The 21,422-nt window shown below is 41.4% G+C and overlaps 1 protein-coding gene across 4 annotated transcripts in view; it reads left to right on the top strand.

Moving 5' to 3' along the window:
• ZDHHC8 (zinc finger DHHC-type palmitoyltransferase 8) overlaps window positions 1–21,422 on the top strand; it is a 109,631-nt gene that overhangs the window by 40,511 nt on the left and 47,698 nt on the right. Inside the window, exons 1-2 of one of the 4 annotated variants that reach the window (XM_033075799.2) lie at window positions 17,258–17,285; window positions 17,798–18,053. The exons of the other annotated variants lie outside the window; for them this stretch is intronic. Of the exons in view, the coding sequence (XP_032931690.1) occupies window positions 18,052–18,053 (2 nt within the window). The 5' untranslated portion in view covers window positions 17,258–17,285; window positions 17,798–18,051. Of the gene's footprint in view, window positions 1–17,257; window positions 17,286–17,797; window positions 18,054–21,422 lie in introns of those variants that run through there. 4 annotated transcript variants of the gene reach the window in all.

Here is a 21,422-nt window from a genome sequence, read left to right as displayed (position 1 = left end):
CACTGCTTGAAGTCAAAGAAAACAAAGTGCTGTTTGATTTGATATTATTGCAGGGAGGAACTTCATGGGTCATCAAATCCAGCACTATGAAAAACGTGCATTCAACCAAAAGCACAGTTGATAGATGTACCTGCCCTTCATCTTGTGTCTTGAACTCTTCAAATTTCTGATAGCTCAGATGTCTTGCTTTGAATGAGAATGGAACATTTTACTTCTGGTGCTAAATTATGAGCTTGCTGGCTCTGTCTGCTCTGAGCTTTACTGTCAATGGCACAAGAATGCTGGAATAGATAAGAAGTGATGAATGAGTAGTTTCTTAGGGGTTTTTTCCTAAGCATCTGCTGTTGGCCACTGTCAGAGACAGGAGGCTGAGCCTGCTGAACTCACACTCTGGTATCAAACAAGTGTTATTTTCTTAAGAATTTTGAAAAACCTCTCTTCCTCTGAAGCAGAGGAGAGGAGGGAGGGGGGTCCTGCATGACTGGGCTGCTGTAATGCATCGTGCTTGGGCCAAGGAGGAGAGCTGCAATCTCCAAACCAAGCATTTGTGTTGCCTCCCTTCACTCGAGGACTGGCGGCTGCACATCGTTCCTGTCAGCCACGCTCCGCTGTCCTTTGGACTTTCTCAGGGAAGCAGCTTTGGCAAATGGCTTTCTCCTCCATTGTGCTTATGTGTCAGAGAATATCTGTGGAAATGGGAGGCTGCTACATCACACTCATAATTTTGAAGGAGAACTGGAAGCTGTGCAGAGAGATGATCAGAGGTTCATTGCACACCACCTTGGAAACAAAATGTTTGGTTTTATTTTTAACTTTGCAAAGCTGTCTATGTCTTAGCCAGAGATTCTGGATTTTTGTTTGAAAGGCATGGTTGAATGTGAAAACAAATGAATTAGGACTTGTGTATACAAGGTTTAAGACTGTAAATGATTGAATCTGCCATCTATCTAATACCTGAGTTTCTAGGGTGATCTCTAGATTTCACTTGTGCAAATGTGACCAGTTTGAACATCTGAAATTGCAAATAAACAAGTTAAGCTTGGTGCTATGAATAATAATGTTCTTACCATAAATAGTTTCTGAGTTTGCTGATTTATTGGTTCACTGCTCTTCCTCCCTCCTTGATTACTTTGAATTTCTAAAATTTCCTGACTTTAACATCCATGAATTAAAAAAACCTGATGCTACAAACCCTTGCACAGACAAACATATGGGGTCATTTTATCTTTTGACGTTAGAGCTTCATGAGCAGTAAAAACACTGACATAATCCTAGTGCATCTGTTTCTAACTGGATGATGAGTCCACTCCTGATTTAATAAGGAAATGAAGGGGATCAGTGTTTTGTATCTGAATATCCAGGGTAGATATGAGTGGAATAATCTCTCAATTAAACTTCTATGTTTTTCTCCTTTGTAAATATTCCAGTTTAGTAGGTTTGGGTCTTAAACCTTTCCATTACTCCTTAAGGGATCATGCTGGATGAGCCTTGGACAAGGAACGTGTGATGGTCTTTAATATTGACAGGCCTTGAAAGCTCCTGAATAGATTAAATGTCTTTTTGCCTTCTTAGAGATGGCCTTCTTGCCCTTTTTAGAGTTTGGATCTAATCCAAGAAAAGGCTAGGACTTAGCTCAGCTGCAAACAAAACCTGACTACTGGCTCCTGAATTATGAATTGAAACTTCACATAATGGAAATTTGAAGCTCAGTAGTCTAAATATAAAAGTTGCCTTGAAGTGTTGTTTTTTGAATGAGTGCAGGTAGTTTTGCTAGGTTTTTTCCTCATAGCTTTTGCTTCCCTTCCTGTTTCATTCTTACTTGTTTTAATACATAATTGTAGGCATACAATACATAATTTAGAGGCTGTGGTACAGGAAGCTTTCAAAATGTGTGTGAAATTTGGAAAACATAGCTCTTTATCTTCATGTTTAAAGGTACAGTGTGATAAGGGTCTAAGGGATTATATAAATATTATATAATATTATATAAATGTGTATATAATGCCAAACTAGCTTTAATATCTTCTTTTCCCCTATAGTGTTCAGGAGAGATTGTAATATTGATTCGGTATTCCCAAGTGCTAATTTTGGCTAGAAAATGTCAATATTAATTTAATTACTTAATGTTTCTGTCCATATCATCATCATAGCCTTGAATTACTTGCTTTTCTTTCTCCACTCTCGACTTTAATACTGAATTAACTCAATGTTTACTTCATATCCAACCCTTACTAGAATGATACAGGTGTGCATGTCCACAAGTATATCTGGAAGTCTCTGCAGGATCTGGCACAGATGTAAAAAAGTTACAGCTAAAAGGAACAATTATCTTGTTTCACTGTCTCTCACCCATGGGCATTACCATCTCCTTGTTGATTAAAGCACATTTTTCTGAAAAGCTGACAGTTTTGATGTAATGATGCCAAGTGAAGTATTTGCTGTTTTACTTACTGTTTTCTTCCAGTAAGTAATTGGCCTCACCCATAAATTGGTATCATATTTCTAACTTGTCTTGCTTGAACTGTGCAGCAGCCTCTGGGACTGAGCCCCACTGTGCCCTGCCTCCTGGTAAAGAGTCCTTTAGCATCTCCTCAGGATTACTTCTTGCTGTTTATAATTGTCACTTCCCAACAGACAGAGTGTTTAAAGTCTCCTATAGAAACCTTTTGTTTCAACACTGATGTTTTTCATAGTGGCTTCTTTTCTGCCACCTTCAATTTTCCAATGCAAATTTAAACATTTGGATGCTAAGATTTGAATGTAATACATGAGTGGTGCCACTGAATCACGTCCTGACTTTCTGTTCCCTTGTTTCAGAAAGCTGAAGGCTCTGTGAGTCATTTATTCATTGTGCTGTGGCAGTGGCTGCTCCTGAGTCACTCACCTGCCAGGATGCTGAAATTCTTCAAGACATCCTCTTTGCTGGAGCAGTTGCTTGTGCTCTGTGTTACCAGAGGTAACACACATGGTCTGAGGCTTTGCGTGTTTTTACTGATGTCAACTGAATGTGTGCACATTTTTCTTTCTTCTTATACTTTTATTCTTCATTTCATTCCGCCAATCTATGCGTTAGCAGAACATTTCTTCCAAGGAATTGGTTATATCTAGACTTCAGCATTTTTATATATCTGCACGAGCATTTGGCTAACTCTGATTAATGCAAAGCCAAACTAAAGCAATTTCATTCCCCAGTGACTTTATGCTGTCAACTACATTGAGATCTGTCAGTCAGCCAACCCTTAATCCATTTAGCATGTGCTTTATTGACACGAGCCAAATTTGTAGTCGGAATATCGTGTGGTGTAAGTCACGTGCCTTGAAATTCTTAAGTACTCAATCAACTCTACCAGCCAAAGCCATGATTTCAAATTCTGAAATCAGGTTTGTTTGAATATTGCTATCATAAACCCCTTGAGATTGCCATTAGTTACATTCCTGTCCTTTAATAGAAGCATATGCAAATTTTTCAGTTTCAGTCCAACACTGGTTTTGGACAAACAAGGTTCCAGTGGCCAAGGCATGAAGTTAGCAGTCATTTCTTCTGGGAAATGTGGAAAATTGCATCCAGTGAGATTTACATCTAAAAATGAACACATTACAGGCTGAGTATTGGTTAATTCTGTTAAAAACTGCAAACAGACTGGAAAATTTGGAGCCGATGTATTAAGTGTTGGGTGAGGAAAGTGTTTCAAATAGATCACAGGCTGCTGGCTTCCATCAAGACATTGGTGACTCTTGTAATTGTGCTTCTGTGTTCCAAGTGCCTGTCAGAGGTCAGCATCTCTGGGAACAACAGTGTTTGATGTCATTGTTTATACTTTGATTCACAAGTCTAGTTTCTTCATGTGTTTTCCTGAGTGGAAGAGATGTTGTTAATTAATGTTCCCAGATAGGAATGCTCATCACAGTTTGGCTAAATCATAAATCTTTGAACTCCTTTAGTGGAGAAACTGGCCTGGCCTCGTATTCAAAAATTAAACTGGGGCTACTGCAGATTTCAGCTTGATCTCTTGCTTTAGATTCTCAAGTTCAGCAGCTGTTGCAGCAGCTTCCCAGGACCCAGTATCTTGGGAAGAGAATCTCACTGTTAACACCACACACTGAGGGTTTGGGAGGAGAAATAGAACTGATTTGATGATACAACTTTTCTGCTTGAAAGATAATATTGAGGAAGCTTCAGAATATTCAAGGGCTTCCCTCTTTGCAAATTTATATCACTTTGCTGTAATTTCGAAAGAAGAATCTGTTACACTGTGGGAAGAACGTCATGGAGTTTAAAATCAAGTCTATTTTAGTTTTGCATAAATCCATCCTTACTAATCTTAATCTGCCTTTACTAATCTTGCTAGCCTTCTGCAAAATTGGAAAAGGCTGGTTTGAAATCAAAATTGTGCAAACTCAAGTCAAAACCCACTTCCTGAAGCCGGCTGGTGGGCAGTCAGCACCCTTTACGTGCTTCTGATGGAGCTTCTGATAACTTGAATTATCCATGACTGATGTCTTTATCACAGCCTCCGTGCTGTAAGGTGAGGGAGAGCCATCTGCTCACAGCAGGATTAATCCAATTGATGGCCCATGAACACAAGCTGCTGCTTCATGGATCTGCCTCTGAGTGATGGGAGAGGCCACTGCTGTCATATCACTGTAGAGACAGGCATGTGGCTCACTGCACTTGAAAAAAGTCCCCCAGGATGCCCAAGCTTTGTTTTCTACATCAGCAGCAAAAGGAACACTTGTTCAGGGTGTTCTCACCTACAGCTTGTATTTCAAGAAAAACAGGGCTGGAACTAAACCCCATAGTATGCTCAATATTATCTCAAAACTGAACCATGGATTAAATATTGTTTTGCTTGAGGAGTGTAATAAATATTTATTTTGGGGAAATGGCAATGTCAGCAGAAGACTTAAATGCAAAAAAATAGTTTGAGATTTCTTCTTTTTCCTTTTAGTTCCTTTGAGCTTTTCCTTTAGGGTTTCATAATTAACAATGAAATAGCAAACCTGCTCAAGGGCAGAATTGTGCTCTGAGAATCATAAGTGTGGTTATAAAAACAGTTTTTTCCTCCATAGTATACCAGATAGCTTAAATTTTAACCCTGTAAAGCAGGATCCATGAACTGAGCCATATGAATTTTTGCTGATAAGGTTTTGAATTAATCCCATTTTGTACAGACCTGTGCTTGCAGAAGCTTAAGGAAATTCATCATAGTTGCATATTGTTTTCTAAGTAATATCCTCATGGACTATGAAGCCTATCATTTCATGATAAATGCATAAAGATTTTGCTTAACTTCATTTTTGAGCCACTCCATCTCTAATCTCTGTTGCTCAGTTTTTAAGTAGGCTTTGGCAGCCTGGCTGAAGTACAGTAGTGCTGACATTGAAATTGCACAGTACAAGGTGGGGGAGGGATATTAGAAAAGGTTCACTGTAGACACAGCTTGGATTTTTCCTCCCCTTTGATACAGCTGAAACTCTTACTTCCTGCACAGACAAGCAGTCAGCGTGATTTTTGAATATTTGAGTAAAGGATAATATACAGCAAAGTAATTCAAGTGTAATCCCTAAGGAGTGGATAACAAATAACATCCCTGCTGTACAGGCAGCTAGAACTATTCAGAAGGTGTAAAGGGGCTGTAATGCTGTGAGGAGCTGCCTGTAAAGGGTGCTTTTGAGTAGGCACATCTGTAACTTTGCAAATGAAATGGGAGGCAGGCACAGACGAGGCTGCTGAGCTGTTGGCTGTGCTGAGGAGGTGACTAAGCATCTGCAGCTGCTGGCAGGTGTGCCCAGAGCTGCAGGTGTGGCTTCCAAGGGCTCTGCAAAACAGCCATTTGCTCGCAGTGATCGAGGCATTGTTATCACTGCTCCTTCCAGAACAATCGTCGTTGAGATTACAGCATTAAGTAAATGTTTTCCTTTGTATCAGTGTTATTCTCTTTAATCTGCATGGGTAAGGGGGAATGACAGTAGCTGTGGAAGAGCTGTGGTGGGGAACTGGCTCCTGGGAATTCGGGTCTGTTCTGCCCCATAGGGCTGTGCCAGGGCTGAAACAGGGGCAGCAGGGGAACATTTGGGCCAGCATTTAACATGTAGTGCCAAAATCTGGGCCAAAGCATGAATGGCTTTGGTAATCGACATTTCCATTTTAGACATAGTTCCCTCTTTCTTACTGTAGCAGCAGATACTAAAGATTGAATTTCTGCAGGCTGTACTGCTTTGAGATAACTGCAAAGGGGAAGGATTGTGTGAAGAAATACTGATATACTGTTCTTGTTTGTGAATATATGTGAAGAGAGAACTATCCAAACATTTTTTCTTATCTGTGACATGAACTTGCATTACATATCTGTCTCTGAGGCAGATGATGAGCTTTTATTTAAAAAAACCACCAAAAAAACCCCAAACAAACCCTAAAAAACAAACCCAAATCTTAAAACTCCCTGATTGTAGCATCCATCCAAGGCAGTGATTGTTAGCTGTACAGGAGTGTGTTGGCCTGTTCCTTTTTTCCTGGTTTGGGTTTTACAGCCTGTGGTGTGGTGTTAAGCCGTGGCAGAAGGGGAGCTGTGGCAGCGTGGGAAGCAAGCAGGGTGTTGGCAGGAGCTGCATTCCCCATCCATTCAGAATCAGATGGCCCAAACCCACCCCAGCTTTATTCATCTTTCTACAGGCTTGTTCGTATTTCTACAGGTTTCTGTCCAATTCCTTACTCCTTACAGTCATCTAAGTTATTGTAGTTACAGAATGGAGGCTTATATGACAAATAACAATGAAATTAAGTTATGCACAAGTGGCTGCTGTTAATTTCACTTAGAGTCATTGAAAGGCTTTGAAGAAATTAAAAGGCTTGGGGTTTGTTTGGGTTTTTTTCCATCAGAAGGTATAAATGAAAAGTGCACCTTTTAAACAGATGGATACGTGAATGATGAAGAGGTAATCTGATCTATAAATATAAATGGAATTTTGTCTGCTGGCTTCAGGCCAAAAGGCAATAGATTTAAAAATAATTTTGAATTAAAAACCCCTGCTTTAAATTGAAAGTAGTTTTTCCTCTTGAACAAAATGTTTCACAGTGAATGACCAGAGAGGCTCTTGATGAGAATTGCTGTCCAGCTGTCAGGCACGCAGATCTGGAAGTCACAGCATGCGACTCTACCCTTGTTGCCAAAGTTCTGCAGGCCAAATTATTCCCAGTATGACACCTAAAAAGCTTAATCTGTGTTGATGTGGATTTCCTCTTACAGGGCTCTTTTGCAAATATGAGTTCAGCTGTGCTGGGTCCACCTAGCCCTATATCCTGTGATTGTAGGCAGTAGCAGTTGCCTGAAAAGGAGTGTTGGAACAAGTCAGATGAGATGCTTGGCCAAAATACTGTCCCTGATTCCCACAACTGCAGTCCAGAGTGCTCTTCAATCAGCAGTGGTGCCTTCTCTGCACAGAGTCAGGCAAGGGTCACAGAGTGTGTTGCAGAGAGTGTCCCAGCAGCACTGCTTGTGCCAGGGCTGGTCTGCCAGCTTTTGGCTCCTTGTGTGGAGGAGTCAGGAGATGCAGCCCCAGCTGTCCCCATGGAGAAGCTGTGCTGGTCCCCAGGCTGGGAGGGACAGTCTGCTCAGATGACCATGTGGCTGCTTTGTCACCAGCAGGTCCTGGGCAGCAGACCCACACCACAGGTACTCAGAGCAGGCCTGGGAAGGGAATTTGCTTTCCTGATTCAAGCAATATTATCTTTTGGGCATAGCTGAAGAATAATGGGTTCTCAGTCTAAATAATTTGTTATAATAAAGCTAAATAAGTTAAGAACACCTTCTGTAGTCAAAAACTATTCAGCTAAAGCAGAGAGTTGAAATGCAGAGAGGAAAAACCTCCTCAAATGAAGCAAAGGGCAGCAGATGTTATTAGGATCTGTTTTACTGTAACTATAACAGATCTCTCTGTTGCATTTCTAGGTTGTTGCTTTTCTTCCTGGGAAGGCTGTGAGGGTCATATGAACTGTGCTTTCTGCTAACAGCCCCACTGTTGTAAACTTAAGAGAGCTTTTCAGTTAGCCAGACTTCTGGTGAAAGCCTCTGATCTGCGTTACACAATCGAGCCTCAGTTCGCGCCTGTCGGAGGCCGGTGGCTGGTTACATGTGGGCAGCTCCAGTCTGCCTCTGAAAGGTTTTGTTCAGTGTGTGCCTCTGCTCAGCCCCATCAGAGCCTTGTATTTTTCAAAATGTTAAGTACTCAGCTTTGCTCCAGTACATTATCTCACAAATCTTCTATTGTTTGGCCCTTTTCTGAAGAGCACATTATGTGTGGTGGCACGAACCATGGCCAAGCTGTGTCTGCAGTGCGTGCAAAGGTGCTCTGGGCTGGAGCTGGTGCCACCATTGGGTGATTTGGGACTGCCCTGGGTCAGGGGTGCTTTGAACTTCTTCTTCTTGGCCTAAACGTGTCAATGAAAGCATAAAGTACTGTGCCTTTGTTCAACGGGGACAAGCAGTGACAGGTACATAATGTTCCTATTCTAGGAGTTGTCAGATGGAATGGAGCTAATATGATGACCCACAATACTTTATCTTCTGTGATCTTGAGAGATAACTGTGCTTATGTGTCTGATTTCCACTGGAGAGGGTTGGAGGAAAGTAAAACAATCCTTGTTAAAGCTCAAATCCAGTCTAGCCAAGCCACAGAGTTTTCATCAAAGGCAGGAAACAGATGGGTGGGCACAGCTGCAGGAGGAGCTGCAAGTTCTGTGGAAAAACTACCCAGGCCTGTGCTGCAAGCAGGGACACCAGGACAGTGCTGCTGTTCTGCACAGGGCCTCAGCTTTGTGCCACTGGATGGATGGTCCCATAACCCCTGCAGCTCAGGGAGATGCCATTTTAGAAGGAACCTGCCTGGCATTTTTCCCAGCACTGTATGCTTGCCTGTTTCCAGGATTTGCTCACTGTAGTAGAAGAAAAGTGCATCAAATACTTTATTTATGTTTCTAAGTCTTACATCTCTGGAGTCTGCTGCAGGTCCTGTCCTGGGGAGCTCAGCCTTACCTCCTTTGCAGCAGCACCTCATTGCCCTGTGTCCCTGCTGAATTCTCCATTTCAGAGTGGACAGTTGTGTGATAAAGAGTTCTTGTACCTTGGTGGGCTCACAGAGGCAGCCAGGGAAACCTCTTGGGTATGCTGGGGTGTTGTTTCTTCTGCTCTTTGTGAGACAGAGAAGGAAAGGTCCAGCACCATGTCCCTGGTGTGTGCCCAGCCACTCACCCAGAGCCAGCCTGACAGTCAGTCATTGCTCCTGTGAAAAATGACTCAGTGCATGTTCTTTATCTGGCCCCTTCAACCTTGACTCCTGCTATTTACTTGGAAGATGCAAATATTTAGATCTCTTCCAGAACAGATCTGGGTTATTGTTATTTAGAAGGTTTATTTTCTTAAGCAGTTTAGGGTTTTTCTTCTTTTGTGTGATTTTTGACAAAATCAAAGATTTTTCCAAGCAAGAAGCCTATATAAGCACAACTGTGTAGTTGGGGAGACCTTTTCTCAGTTTGCTTTCCCTTTTCTAAAGACAAAAGAGCCTTATTGAAATGTGCTTCCTTTCTGACTGCTAATGGCTTTTCCTTCCTTCCTCCTTGAAATGAGCTTAACATTCTCCCATCCTGTTGGGTATAAATTTCAGCCTGGACTGTTTTCCCTGTTGAGGTGTTGAGTCACTGGCCTTGAATGGGAACGTGTGATGCGGTAGGGAGAAGAGAGGGCTTGGGAAGAAAGTTTTTCCAGCAGTTTGCTGGTAGATGGGGTGAATTTTTTTTTTAAAAAGGGCAAGGTGCTATTCGTTGTAGCTTGGGGCTGCTCATGCACTCTTTTCTTAATTTTATTTCTGGATACTTTCTTATGATGGATCTGGATAAATTCCAGGACACAGTACACAAAATAGATAAAGGAAGAGCTGGTTCCTGCTCAATAACAATGTTCCATTTTAAGCTGTCTCAGGTTAAAGGGGAAAAAAATATGATGCCATATCACTCACATCCATTTGTCTTCTGGAGGAATGATGCTGAAATCTTGCTTCAGAGGCTCTGTGTGAGAATTATGTCCTGAGGCCTGGATATTCTCCAAGGTTTAATTAAGCTTATTCATAGAAACCCTAAACTTTATGAACTGGCCAGCAGACCTCTAAATTTGGCTCTAGGTGCAGAGGGGGTATTGTTTCTGCACGCTCTGATTAGCAACACTGCACACAGACATACATTTTGGAATAATTAGTAAAATGGGCAGGAATTAAAGCAAGCTTTGCTCTGAAACCAGATGAGTTGAACAAGTCATCTTCCTATCTGCATTTTTCTGTCTTAAGTAAGGTTTCATTTTGTATGGTGTTGGGTTGTGTCATGTGGGATGTATCTTCTCTCTCTGTCTCCCCTCTAGAAATTCTTTCTGGTCTAAAGTCCACAGTGGCAGATTTGAGACAAAAATCTGCATCTCTTCCCATATCATCTTGCTCTGCAAGATGAAGAAAACAAGACTGAGAAATGGCATTAAACCAGCAAGAGTAAGGTTAGATTAGTGCCTCACATACACTTTTGACAATCTCAGAGAAATCTGAACCCAGATATCTTTGTTACTAATATTATTATATGTGCTTTGGAGGTTTATTTTGTCCTTCTTTCCTCCCCCAGGCACTATGGGTGAGAAATTAACTTCTAAAATCAAGACTCCAATTATTATTGTAATTACTGTAAGGTATCTGAGCTTGTGTGAAAGCAAACTATAGTTCAGTTGGCTTAAGCAAAAAAGGGTGGTTTTTGTTTGGTAGAAAAGCAGGTGAGACTTCCAAACAAGTTGAAACCAATGTGTGCTGCTGTCTTCATGGATTTGTTTAGTTTGCAGTCCTCCCTCTGGAGAGCCAGCAGTGCAAGAGGGTCACAGAAGTGGTTCAGAGGGCTTTTTTGTTGGTGTTTGAGGAGTTTTTGTAATTGTCCTGCTTTAGTTGCAGATCAGTTTATAAGAGATAAGATTCTTCAGTAACACTTCCTTTTTAGAAAGCTCACATATAGGTGAAAAATGTCTTCTGTTCAGAATTTTATCCACCCCAGAATTCCACTGCAGATTAGTTTTGAAACTTGTTGCTCAAAGGAATTTAAGAAAAAAATATCCTATGTAAAATTTTTAAAAATGTTGGTAGTATTAACAGATAGAAATGTTGATTGACTTTATTTTTCTAATGTAAGTCATAACATTTAGACATGTAAAAATATAAGTGCTTTTTAAAATGTAAAATAGCTCCATGAGACTGCCTAACTCTCTGTGCATGAATCCCCAGGCTGCTTAAGTACTGTTTGCTTTGTTAGTGAGATGAAACAAGGGTTTGAGAATGAAAGACATTTGTGGTCTGGAGAAGCAATTGTTATCAGTGAGCTTTGTTTCTTGGAAAATGAGGCTTTTAGAGCTGGAAGCTTTGGCTTTGTTATACTGGAGCCCATGTTTCACACAGATGTGCAGGTCCTGTTCTGATGCCCAGGAGTCACTGTGGATTTCAGTGAGCTGTTTCAGCTTCCATCCTGCTTGAAATTTTGCATTTTCCTCCTGTCTGTGCTTGAATAATGAGGAAAGAACCAGAGGCTGGAGAGCAGCTTAACTAATCCTGGTTAAAGAGGCTGCACAGAGGCTGCAGCTGGATAGTTGAGGTCTCCTTACTATGGCAATTACCTACCCAAGTGCAGAGTGTGAGTAAAGTGTCATTACAGCATTCACAAGTCTTGAAGCTGCTGACCTGATATTGGGAGATTTTAATCTAACATAGAACAAATATCATCATCTTTCATATCTCTGAAAGCAGCACTGTGCTCTGTATCTTTTATGTTTGATTCTTGCAGGCACTTTGAGTGTGTATCTTATGCCCTGTATCCTGCTTTTGAATTAGCAGTGCAGTATCATAACACTCCATCCTTCAGTGAAAGAGCCAGCTGTAGGATGAAGCCTAGGAAGAACCTCGGGGTTACACTATCTGTCTGAACTGCTTCAGAGATCAACCCAGCTGAATTCTAATTTAGAGAAGAAAGCTTCCCATGCCACAGTTGCACTGTAAACATTTAGGGAGGTTTGTAAGAGTTGATCTTGAAGTGTCCTTTAGGCAGATTGTTCTGTTTCTATGCAAATTTTGCTTGTGAGAGCCCTTGAATACACACTAGTGAGGAAAGAAGTGAAGAGAAGTGGACCACAGAATTCTGAATCTATTTAATATAATATTTCAGGAGACTAAACTTTGTAATTAAATATTGAACAACTCTATCCAAGCCTCTTCACAGCTCAGATTTGAAGTTCAGTAGTGTGATGCTAGCCCATCTTGAATCATATGTCCATCAAAAAATTCGAGATCAGGAAGGCTCAAATCTACCAATCAGTTCCTTTTTGGTTGGGAATGCTTGTAAGAAGACTCTTATTTTTAGTGTCTGACATTGGGGCAGGATGGAGGGATGGAAGTCCTTACAAAAAAGCATCAGACCAAGCAACCAGGCTGCTTCCCTGAGGAAGGACGTGATGGTGTTTGACTGCCAAAGTCCTGGACAGCTGCTGGCTGAGCAGTATCTGAGTGGAGATCAATGCAGGGATATTCCCTTTCTGTATCATTTTGTTGAGCACAGTTCTATGGGCAGAAGTAATTTCAGCAGATCTAGGAGGATTTGGGTTCTTTCTCTGCCCTTTGGCTTAAGGCTGTAGTTATCTGTAAACTGAAAATAGCATTGTAAAAAATCCAAAATCACAACCCCCTGTAACAGGCCACCAGGTGCCCGTCCGTGTGTGAGAGGGGCAGGTCTGGCACCTGGGCAGGCAGCAGGGCAGTCTCACCGACTGCTCCGTTAATGGCAGCATCCTGAGCTGTCAGGCTCATTAGGGACATGCTGCTAATTTGGTCAGGCAAGGGCTGCCAGGCTGCATTGTGTGGGGTTAAGCAGCGTGAACAGAGCCCGTAAGCAAAGCTGCTGGAATCTGCTTTTGTGTTCCCTTTGGACGCCTGTCCTCGGCTTTTGGCTCCTTTTCCAGTTCAAAGTGGCCACGTGGAGTTTTGGCACGGTGAGTGCTGTCCGTAGATGAGTTATAGATTGCAGAAGTGATCTAACTTGTGCTGAGAGGAGTTACCCAGCTTATCTTCTCAGCTGTTTTTGCATACATAGAGTGTCAATTCACTACTTGGTGGGACTTAATTAGAAATGGATTAAGCCCTTTCTCTTTAAAACCTGATTTGAACTGCTATAGGTATTTTCCTTATCATCCCTGCTCACATGTGCTAAACACTGCCTATATAGCAATTAAAGTTTGCATTTCTTTCTACCATCATAAGATAACCTTCCTCCCCTTCCCACAAGCCATGGAATCCTGCAGGTGGGTTTGCAGGTGTGACAGTTGTGGCTCCACAAGCACTCCAGTCCCTGGGTGAGCTGGGAGGTGTGGACAGACCCTTTGGACACAGGAGATTGGTGGTTGGGGAAAACCTGCCCCGTGCAGCCTGGCTGGGTGAGTGTTCTGGCTCTGTGTGTGCCTGGCTGGAGCAATTCCTTGTGGGATTATTGTGAAAGGTTGAGCAAGGAGAAAAGATTGTTTTCATCTCATAAAGGGAACAAGCAGATTGTCTCACTGCTGTCTTTCCCCAGCGTGCGTCAGAATATTGTTAATTTAGGAGCTGGAACCCAGTGGAGGATTTTCTGATTCTCTACCATGTGTTTGCCTTTGTGACTCCAATTTCTCTCTCATCCTTTGGGGATGTTTTTCCCTGACATCTTCAGCCTTACCAGAACTTTTTTTTGTTTCTGCCAGAGAAAACAGTGAAATTAATAGTTTTTGGTAACCATTTTCTGCATCTTCATCTGGTTGATCTGATTATGTTAAGGCTGAGTCGAATACTCCGTTAAGAGTTTCAGATGCTGCCAGAACTGAAGCAGGAAGAGGTTTCCCAGGAGACTGACTGTGTGTGCCTGTGTGGAGCAGACTTGGCCTGCACAATTCCCTGGCAGAGAGCAGCACAGCTCCAGCACTTCTGTCACCAGATACCTGGGGTGATCCTGAGCTGGGAATACACACCTGCTGGGTCAGGCTTTTTATCACCCTGGGGGCTGACCTGCCCTCTAGAAACAAGGGGAATTCATGGCTCTGCCTGTTCATGTACAGGGGTATTGATGTAATGCAGTGCCCCATTTTGGAAGCAGTGTTTTTCCAAGGGTGGAAAAATGCTTACTCTGTGGGAGGGAATACTTCTTGCAGACAAGCACTGAATTTCTTCATTTTACTTTACTAGGGATTTCTGTTAGAAAATAAGGCTGGAGGGGGGAAGTTTGGAATGATTCTGGGAAGCTTTGACTCAGAAAAGGGAGAATGATTCATATTATTACTGTTATTTATTAAGGAGAACAGACCACGAACCTGATCTTTTACTTATCTTTGGAAACTTAAAGCACTTAACGCAGTGACCCCAAAAGAGTTTGTGGGTTTGAACCAAGGTCTTTCAACATGAAAGCTAAATCCCAGCTGTGGGAGCTGTCACACAACATTTTAAGATTTATTCCTATTACCTTCATACTTGATAAGTATTTTTAAATCCTCAGTGCATCCCTTCTCTGTTTGTGAAATGGGGTGGTAAGTAAGTCTTGAAGCTTGACCCTTTCTGTGCTGTGCGAATGGTCAGGTTATCTCTGGTTATTGCTGGAGTCTTGATGTAAGACCTCATTCATTTGAGAGGCAGTCTAGTTTTGATGGGGAGAATTTGATTACTGAGAAAAGCAATTTTGTTTAGTAGCAATGGATTTTTGTCTTTTTTAATTTGGAAATAAACATTTACTTCTCCAAAAATAACTTTTCTGTTAATAATCAAAACCTAAGATAATCAAAGGTTTACATTAGAAATAAGGTTTTAAGCTCCATCTTAAGAGAACACTGAGAACTGTGAGGTAATTCACATTTGTATTTGTATTCTGCTACTATGAAAATAAGTGCAACCTAAACAATGTTTTAATTATATTTGGCAAGAAAATTTAAATAAGGAAAACTCAAAACTTGACACAGTTTATGTCCCACTGTAACTTCATTCTTGTACTTCAGAAGGTAGTATAACTTAATTAGCTAGTTCCTTAGGTTGGTTCTTTAAAGAGTCAGTCAGACAAGGTTCTGCCCATTTTATGAAAATGGAAAGGCACTTGACTGTGGTCACACAGCTTTTTATCTTCTCCATTTGTATCATACTGTGCACCCCTAATACTTTTGGGTGTGCTGTTGTTGACTGAGAGAGAAGTTAAGAGAAAGTTTTTGCTTGTGGGTTTTAACTTTTGGAGTTAGAGACTGGAACAAATATCTCCATTATCCTCCTGAAAAATCCTGTTAGCAAAGCAGTCCCATCATATCTAAGTTACTGGCTTGAGTATTGCTTGTATTATCTGTTAAAGTATAGCAACTTAATCTCAGCAGAGATTGAGAAGGCATGCAAAGACTCTGCTAGCAAGAAAAAATGGACAGAAAGGACAAATTGTCACAGCAAGTATAGAAACTTGAACTTAGACTGTATTTTACTGCGCTGGGGAAGGCAGAAGTCCCCACCTTCCACAGCTGTGAATCAAACTCTTGTGACCAACTCAACACCCATCCTAGAAGGATTTCCTTACACGCTCAAGAAAACTGACTTATGTCAGTTGGAATAAGAACACTGTAAAGTTAAGAGGTCTCCAAGGCTTTGGATAATCAACAGAAATCTTAATTATGTTCAACCCCAGATAAGAATTTTCAGTAATTACAGAGATTTAGTTGACATGCAAGCAGTCCTGTGAGGTCACCAAAAATAATTTCTTGGATCATATCTATTAGTGGAGTTGAGTTTTCTTTGCTTAAAGATCCAAAGTAATGGCAGCCACATGGCTGTGGAAGAGATGTGATAGGCATTGAAAATCCATCAGTATTTTCTTCATAAAGCTGCAAAATAAACACATTGAACTCTCCTGTAGTCAGTTTATGCCTGAAATTATCTTGTCCTGTGTCCTGTCAGAGAATCTGAGTAACTGTTGTGGTAGAAATAAGATCCTCTGTCAGAATTGTAAATACCTTCCAAAACTGAACTCAAACAGTGAGCCTTGCACTCCAGTACTGGAGTCCATGGGTGACATGACAGGGAGGGGCTGTATAAGAACAAACATATGTCAAACATATTGTAGAGGTTCCCTCCTACTGGGCTTGGACTTTGTGGCTCACTTAGGTTGCCAGAATTAAACACGATACACAGTTTGTGGCTTTTGTGTCGGATTTCTTAATGCAGTGCCTGATGTACAAATCGAATACTGCAGCAAAATCCAGGCATCTGGACCAAGACAGACCAAGTGGCCTGTCTCCTGTCCTTCATTTGACCTTTGGAGCTCTCCTTGGCTATCCTCATCTCCCTCCCCAAATCAGCAATCTCTGCATAAAGCAAATGAGCATCAGGATCATTCCCAGCAAGAAGTATCCTCATAAAAAATCGAAAGCTCCATTTCATGGAAACATTTTGTGAGTCAACGTGCTAAAATCCACAGTTCAGGCAGTGCATCCCAAAGATCATTATTAAGTAGTGTGGTTAAGAACTGTTTTCCTGGGAGCAATTTTGCTGCTTGGTCAAATCTCTCACAGGTGCAGCCTGTTAGGAAGTCCAGACCTCTTCCTATAAACAAGCAAGCAAAAACAGTCCAAAGGACAGCAATGATCTGTTGTTTTGCCAGCAGGAAAAATCCAAAAGAAGACTTGGACTTCAGTGAAGTAGAAGAATCTGGGGCGAAAATTCATAGTCTAAAATGGGATTTTTGGAAAGAACTGTACAAAATTGCCCAGTCAAAAGTGCTGATAAGTTTAAGGAACAAGCAGAAATACCCAAGGAAAAGCTCAGGCAACCCAACCTGGCTATTAAATTGAATGCAGCCCTCTCTTTGTATAGTACAGGTGGGCCTGAGCAGAGATTTAAGTCATGTGCTACGTAACATGATTTACTTTGCCATAGCCAGTTTCATCTGCAGCAGCCAACACTGAATGTTCAAGTGGGGTAACTCCAGCATTTGCAATCTGAGAATGCAGCCCCCTTTTCTCCCTTTTTTTTCCCCTTTTTTTTTCCCTTTTTTTTTTAATTGAAGATGATCGAAAGAACCCAAATTACAAGGAACTTCCTCACCTGAAAGGCACACAGTTTGGTAAGTATATATATTTTTAAGTTTCTTAAGAACACCCCCAGCTTCAGCCTGATGATGCAACACTGATATGTTCCTCCTTTTTCCTAGGAATGAGAATTCAAGTACCAGCAAAAAGGTAAGCTGTGTAGTGAGTTATTACAAATTTCACATCCATGAAAAAAAAATTCTTCCTAGAAATCCTTTGAATATGAAATTCAAATACTCTTTGAAGTCAGTTGTCTTGGAAAATTTTCTGGTCCTTTTTGCCCAGTTCATGTAGAATGTGATAATTTATTCTTTTGTTTCCTTGGCTTGGGGGAATTCAGTGTGTATTTTTGCTTCACCCCACTAGTTTGAGTGATTCATCTTGCCTTCCAAAGTGATTACATGTCCATCAATCCAACCACAAACCCCTTTTTGAAAACTCCTTGCTGCTGTTACATGTACTGAATAAATGCCAGCCAGACTACCTCAGATATATATTTCTGTGACACAATAAAATGATTGCAGGGATTATAGCTCTCTGTAGCTGCAACTGAGAGCTATTTCAGCATTGAGCAAATAAACCAAACAACCTTCCCATTCCCCATCCCACTCACTAAAACCACTGCAAAGTGTGTATATCCTGTATTTGATCTTTTTCTGCAGCATCCAGAAGAGTCTGTGGAAGCAGCTACCTGGAGCAGCCCTCTCACTGTTCTCCACCTGCAGCCTCATGAGCCTTGTCTCCAAATATCTGTGTTTGGACTTTTCTCCTGGCACTGAATACTCTGCATGTTGTTAAACATCTTCCCATCTGGTTTTGGCTCCACAATGGATTTCTCCTGAACTCTGAAAGCAGTGAATTCTTCTGAAAGAAAATGACCTGACTGAAGCAGCATACAATTTGAAGAGTCTTCCACATGTTAGTGCTGTATCCTGGAATCTTCCCTTCAGGATTAGTGGTTCCTCAAATGCTTCAATGGCCAGGGCTGGTAATGCTCTCTCAGGTGGCCTTCTTGGCTCTGGTTTTGCTTCAGGTTTTTTTCACTTCTCTTTCCTCAGAGCTGTCTTTCCTCTTCAGTTCCTCTTCTCTTTTACTCGTGGGTGTTGCTCTTCAAGAGCAAATTCTCATAAACTTACATCATGTTCTGGCTCCACCTCCTGCTCTTTGTATTTCAGTATTACATTTCACTTGTTATGGTTTATTTTTAATCAAATCATATCCCATTACTTTTTGGGGCCACAGAAGTGTGTTTGACATGTTTAAGTTGCCACTGTGAGGTTCTTCTCCAAACAGAATTCAAACCATTATGTTGCAATCTGTACCAGAGCCTTTCTAGCAGCTGTGTTTATACAGTTTCTAGTAAAATGGGTCCCTGATTAGGATTTTTGAATAGCTCATTCACTGAAAAAATGGTGTTTTGAATCAGCTAAAGCTATTTTAAAAATTGGGATAATATATGATTAAAAGTTTCAGTTTGAAGAAATCAGTGGCAACACCCTGCCAAATTTTAGGCCCCACACATCATCACCATTAGTATTGTAAAGATAAAGTTACTGGATTTTAACTGGGTAAAAAGTGTTATTTTCTTTCGCTTCCTAAAAAAATTAACTGTGAAAGTAATTTGTCGCAGATTGAAAATTTTATGTTCAGTCACCCAAAATTGTTGAAGTTTGGTAAATTAGATGTAACTGAAACAGGTTCTTTTTTTAAAATTGTCAAGCAACAGTGATTTGAGGGCAACTTGATCTAGAATAGAAACTGAACATTAGGCAGTTGTGGGGTTGCTCCACAGTTATCAGGACAAGCTGTTTGGAAAACCAAACCCCATCCTCAGGTGAGTGACACTGGCACACACCCCAGACTGTGTGTTGGGCAGGTGGATTTCCAGGAGCCTGTCTGCTCCTTCTGTGCCAGGCAAACCTCCAGAGGAGGATGGAGAAGCAACAACTGCTGTGGGAGCAGCAGTGCTTTCTGCAGGGAACCCTGCAGGCTCTTCCTCCCACTGGTGAGGCTGGGGGGAAAAGGTTCCTCATCTTTGCTGTTCCCCACAGTGGAGGTGGCAGCTGCATTCCCAGAATTCTGCAGGTTTGGTTGCTTGTGTTTGTGCTGCAGACACTGGCACTGTACAAAACCAGTAAATGCACATTAAGGCAGGGAAACACAAGTGCTGCTTCTGCTCCATTAAACTGCAACTCAGGATGAAAGGACCAAAAGCTACTTCGACTGACAAACTCCATATTTAAATGTTTTTTAAATCGTAAACTAAGAGTAAAGATTTATAAGTTTGTGTCATGATCCATAAATCTAGATCTTGTCCTTTGCCTCTAGACAAATGGCTTGTAGAGGAATTTGTAGTGGTTTGGATAAGTCTAGGTTTCAGCAGTCAACTCTCTTAAGTCAGACATATATGAACCATCTGTGATTGTTTGAGGAATTTGGCAGACAATCATGTGCTTTAATCACATTTTCCCCTTTGAAAGTTGGAAATGTCCATGTATAAATTAGACACACGAGCAACATAACTCTGCACTTTTGAATTAGACAAGGTATCAACCTACTGTTACCTTGCAAATCCTACTGCAAGGTAAGAGCAAGTTGATACCTTGCTATAGTGAAAGGGACCAGCTTAAAGTTTTTTAAAATGGTGTACTTTTTTTGTGCCCTAGAATAAAATCTAAGAGCTTTAAGGGGAGTTGCTGCTAAATGGCAGGCTACTTTAGTGTTCAGAATTTGCCAGTTAGCCAAAAGCTAAGACTGAAATCAAAAGGTTCTTTGAGTAAAATTATACAAACCCTCCTTTCCAGGCAGAATTGCTGAGTTCTGTGCGTAATTGTCACATGCTGGGCCCCTGAATACATTCACCATGCAGTTGTGCAAAGTCTGTCTAGAATCATCTCATCCTGTAATGAGATCATGTGAATTCAAAGCATATTAAACTTAATCCTAGTTTTCAGGATTATACCCTGTAAATTTAAAATTGCAGAGTATAAAAAAGGCATAATGTTTCTGAGTGCTTATTATAAAAAATGGGGCCCAGCTCATTGTGAACCAGCTTTGCTTCTGCCACTGAAAGCAGAATTTGGTAAAGGGACTTCAGTGGGAGATTCAAGCTGATGTCTGGTGACCTTTGTCAAGCAGAACAAATGATTGCTATGTTTGCTAGAATTGTATTAGTGCTGGATGCTTCTGGTACAGCCTGAGCAAATGAAGTTTAAAAGTCTGGCTGTCTATCAGCAAACTTTGCCTTTTGATTGAGTCTACAAATGCTGCAGCATGGACCCTCCAGGCAGGAATTTAGGCTCTGCTTTATTTGATACCAGGTCCTTCAATAATTCCAGCAAGTAATTTTTCTTGAACTAGAAAAGCATGATGAAAACAGACATAATCCTAAATAATGTGTTAAAATCAATTCCTGTGTGTCAGATTCCTGCATAGCACATGTTCTTTGGTACCCACAGGAATTGCCTGAACTACCCGAGGAAGAGGCAGTCACACATACAGGCTGCACCTCTCTGAACTCCAGCTCTGGGATGACAGAGCAGAGCTGTTGTCTATGTAAGCTTAACCCAGCTCACAATGGACACAGAGCCAAAACTAGGCAAGAAATTGCCCCCCAGAAAGGAGAACCCAAAATTTACAACTGGTCATTGTCTTTTGTATTTGAGCTTGAGGATGTGCAAGATTTCTTAGCAGCATTCAGTGACCTGTCTTGTGTGATGCTGAGCCTTTCCATGTTCAGCTCCCTGCTTTATTCTGAGGACAAGTTTAGCTGGTTGCCAGTAGTCCTTCTGAGGCAGAGATTTTTACTGTGCCTGAATGAGCAGCATCACACTGGAGGGAATGAAAGGTGGAAGGATTGTCTTCCCAAAGCTGCTGCTGGAACAAAAATTACCCACACTGGCTCCAGTATGTCACTCCTGTGGAAAACAGGCTTATTGTTTTCTTGCAGCACTTTCTGCTGCCTCCTTTACCCTTCTTTCCATTCTGTCTTCTGTACTTTGGCCTCAGTGTTCTCTCCTCTACATCTCTCCCTCTGTTTTCACTTACTGTTCCTGTACCCACTTAATCCAAGGCAGTTCTAACTGGGTTTTTTTTCCTTATTCCCAGGGAAACATCTATGTCCTTTCTCTTCCCTCCTCAAAGGGTTTTTTTCCCCAGAACTGGTGCATCTCAGCCAGTTGCAAGTTTCCTTCCTCCAGCTGAGCAAGAAGTTGATAGCACCAGACTGGGTGCCTGACTGAACTCAGCTGAGCATCCCCCCTTTGGATATTCTTGGTGGCTGCTGCC

The sequence above is a fragment of the Catharus ustulatus genome, chromosome 18, assembly GCF_009819885.2.
Source record: "Catharus ustulatus isolate bCatUst1 chromosome 18, bCatUst1.pri.v2, whole genome shotgun sequence".
Taxonomy (NCBI): Eukaryota; Metazoa; Chordata; class Aves; order Passeriformes; family Turdidae; genus Catharus; species Catharus ustulatus.
This window is presented reverse-complemented; position numbering and strand designations above follow the sequence as displayed.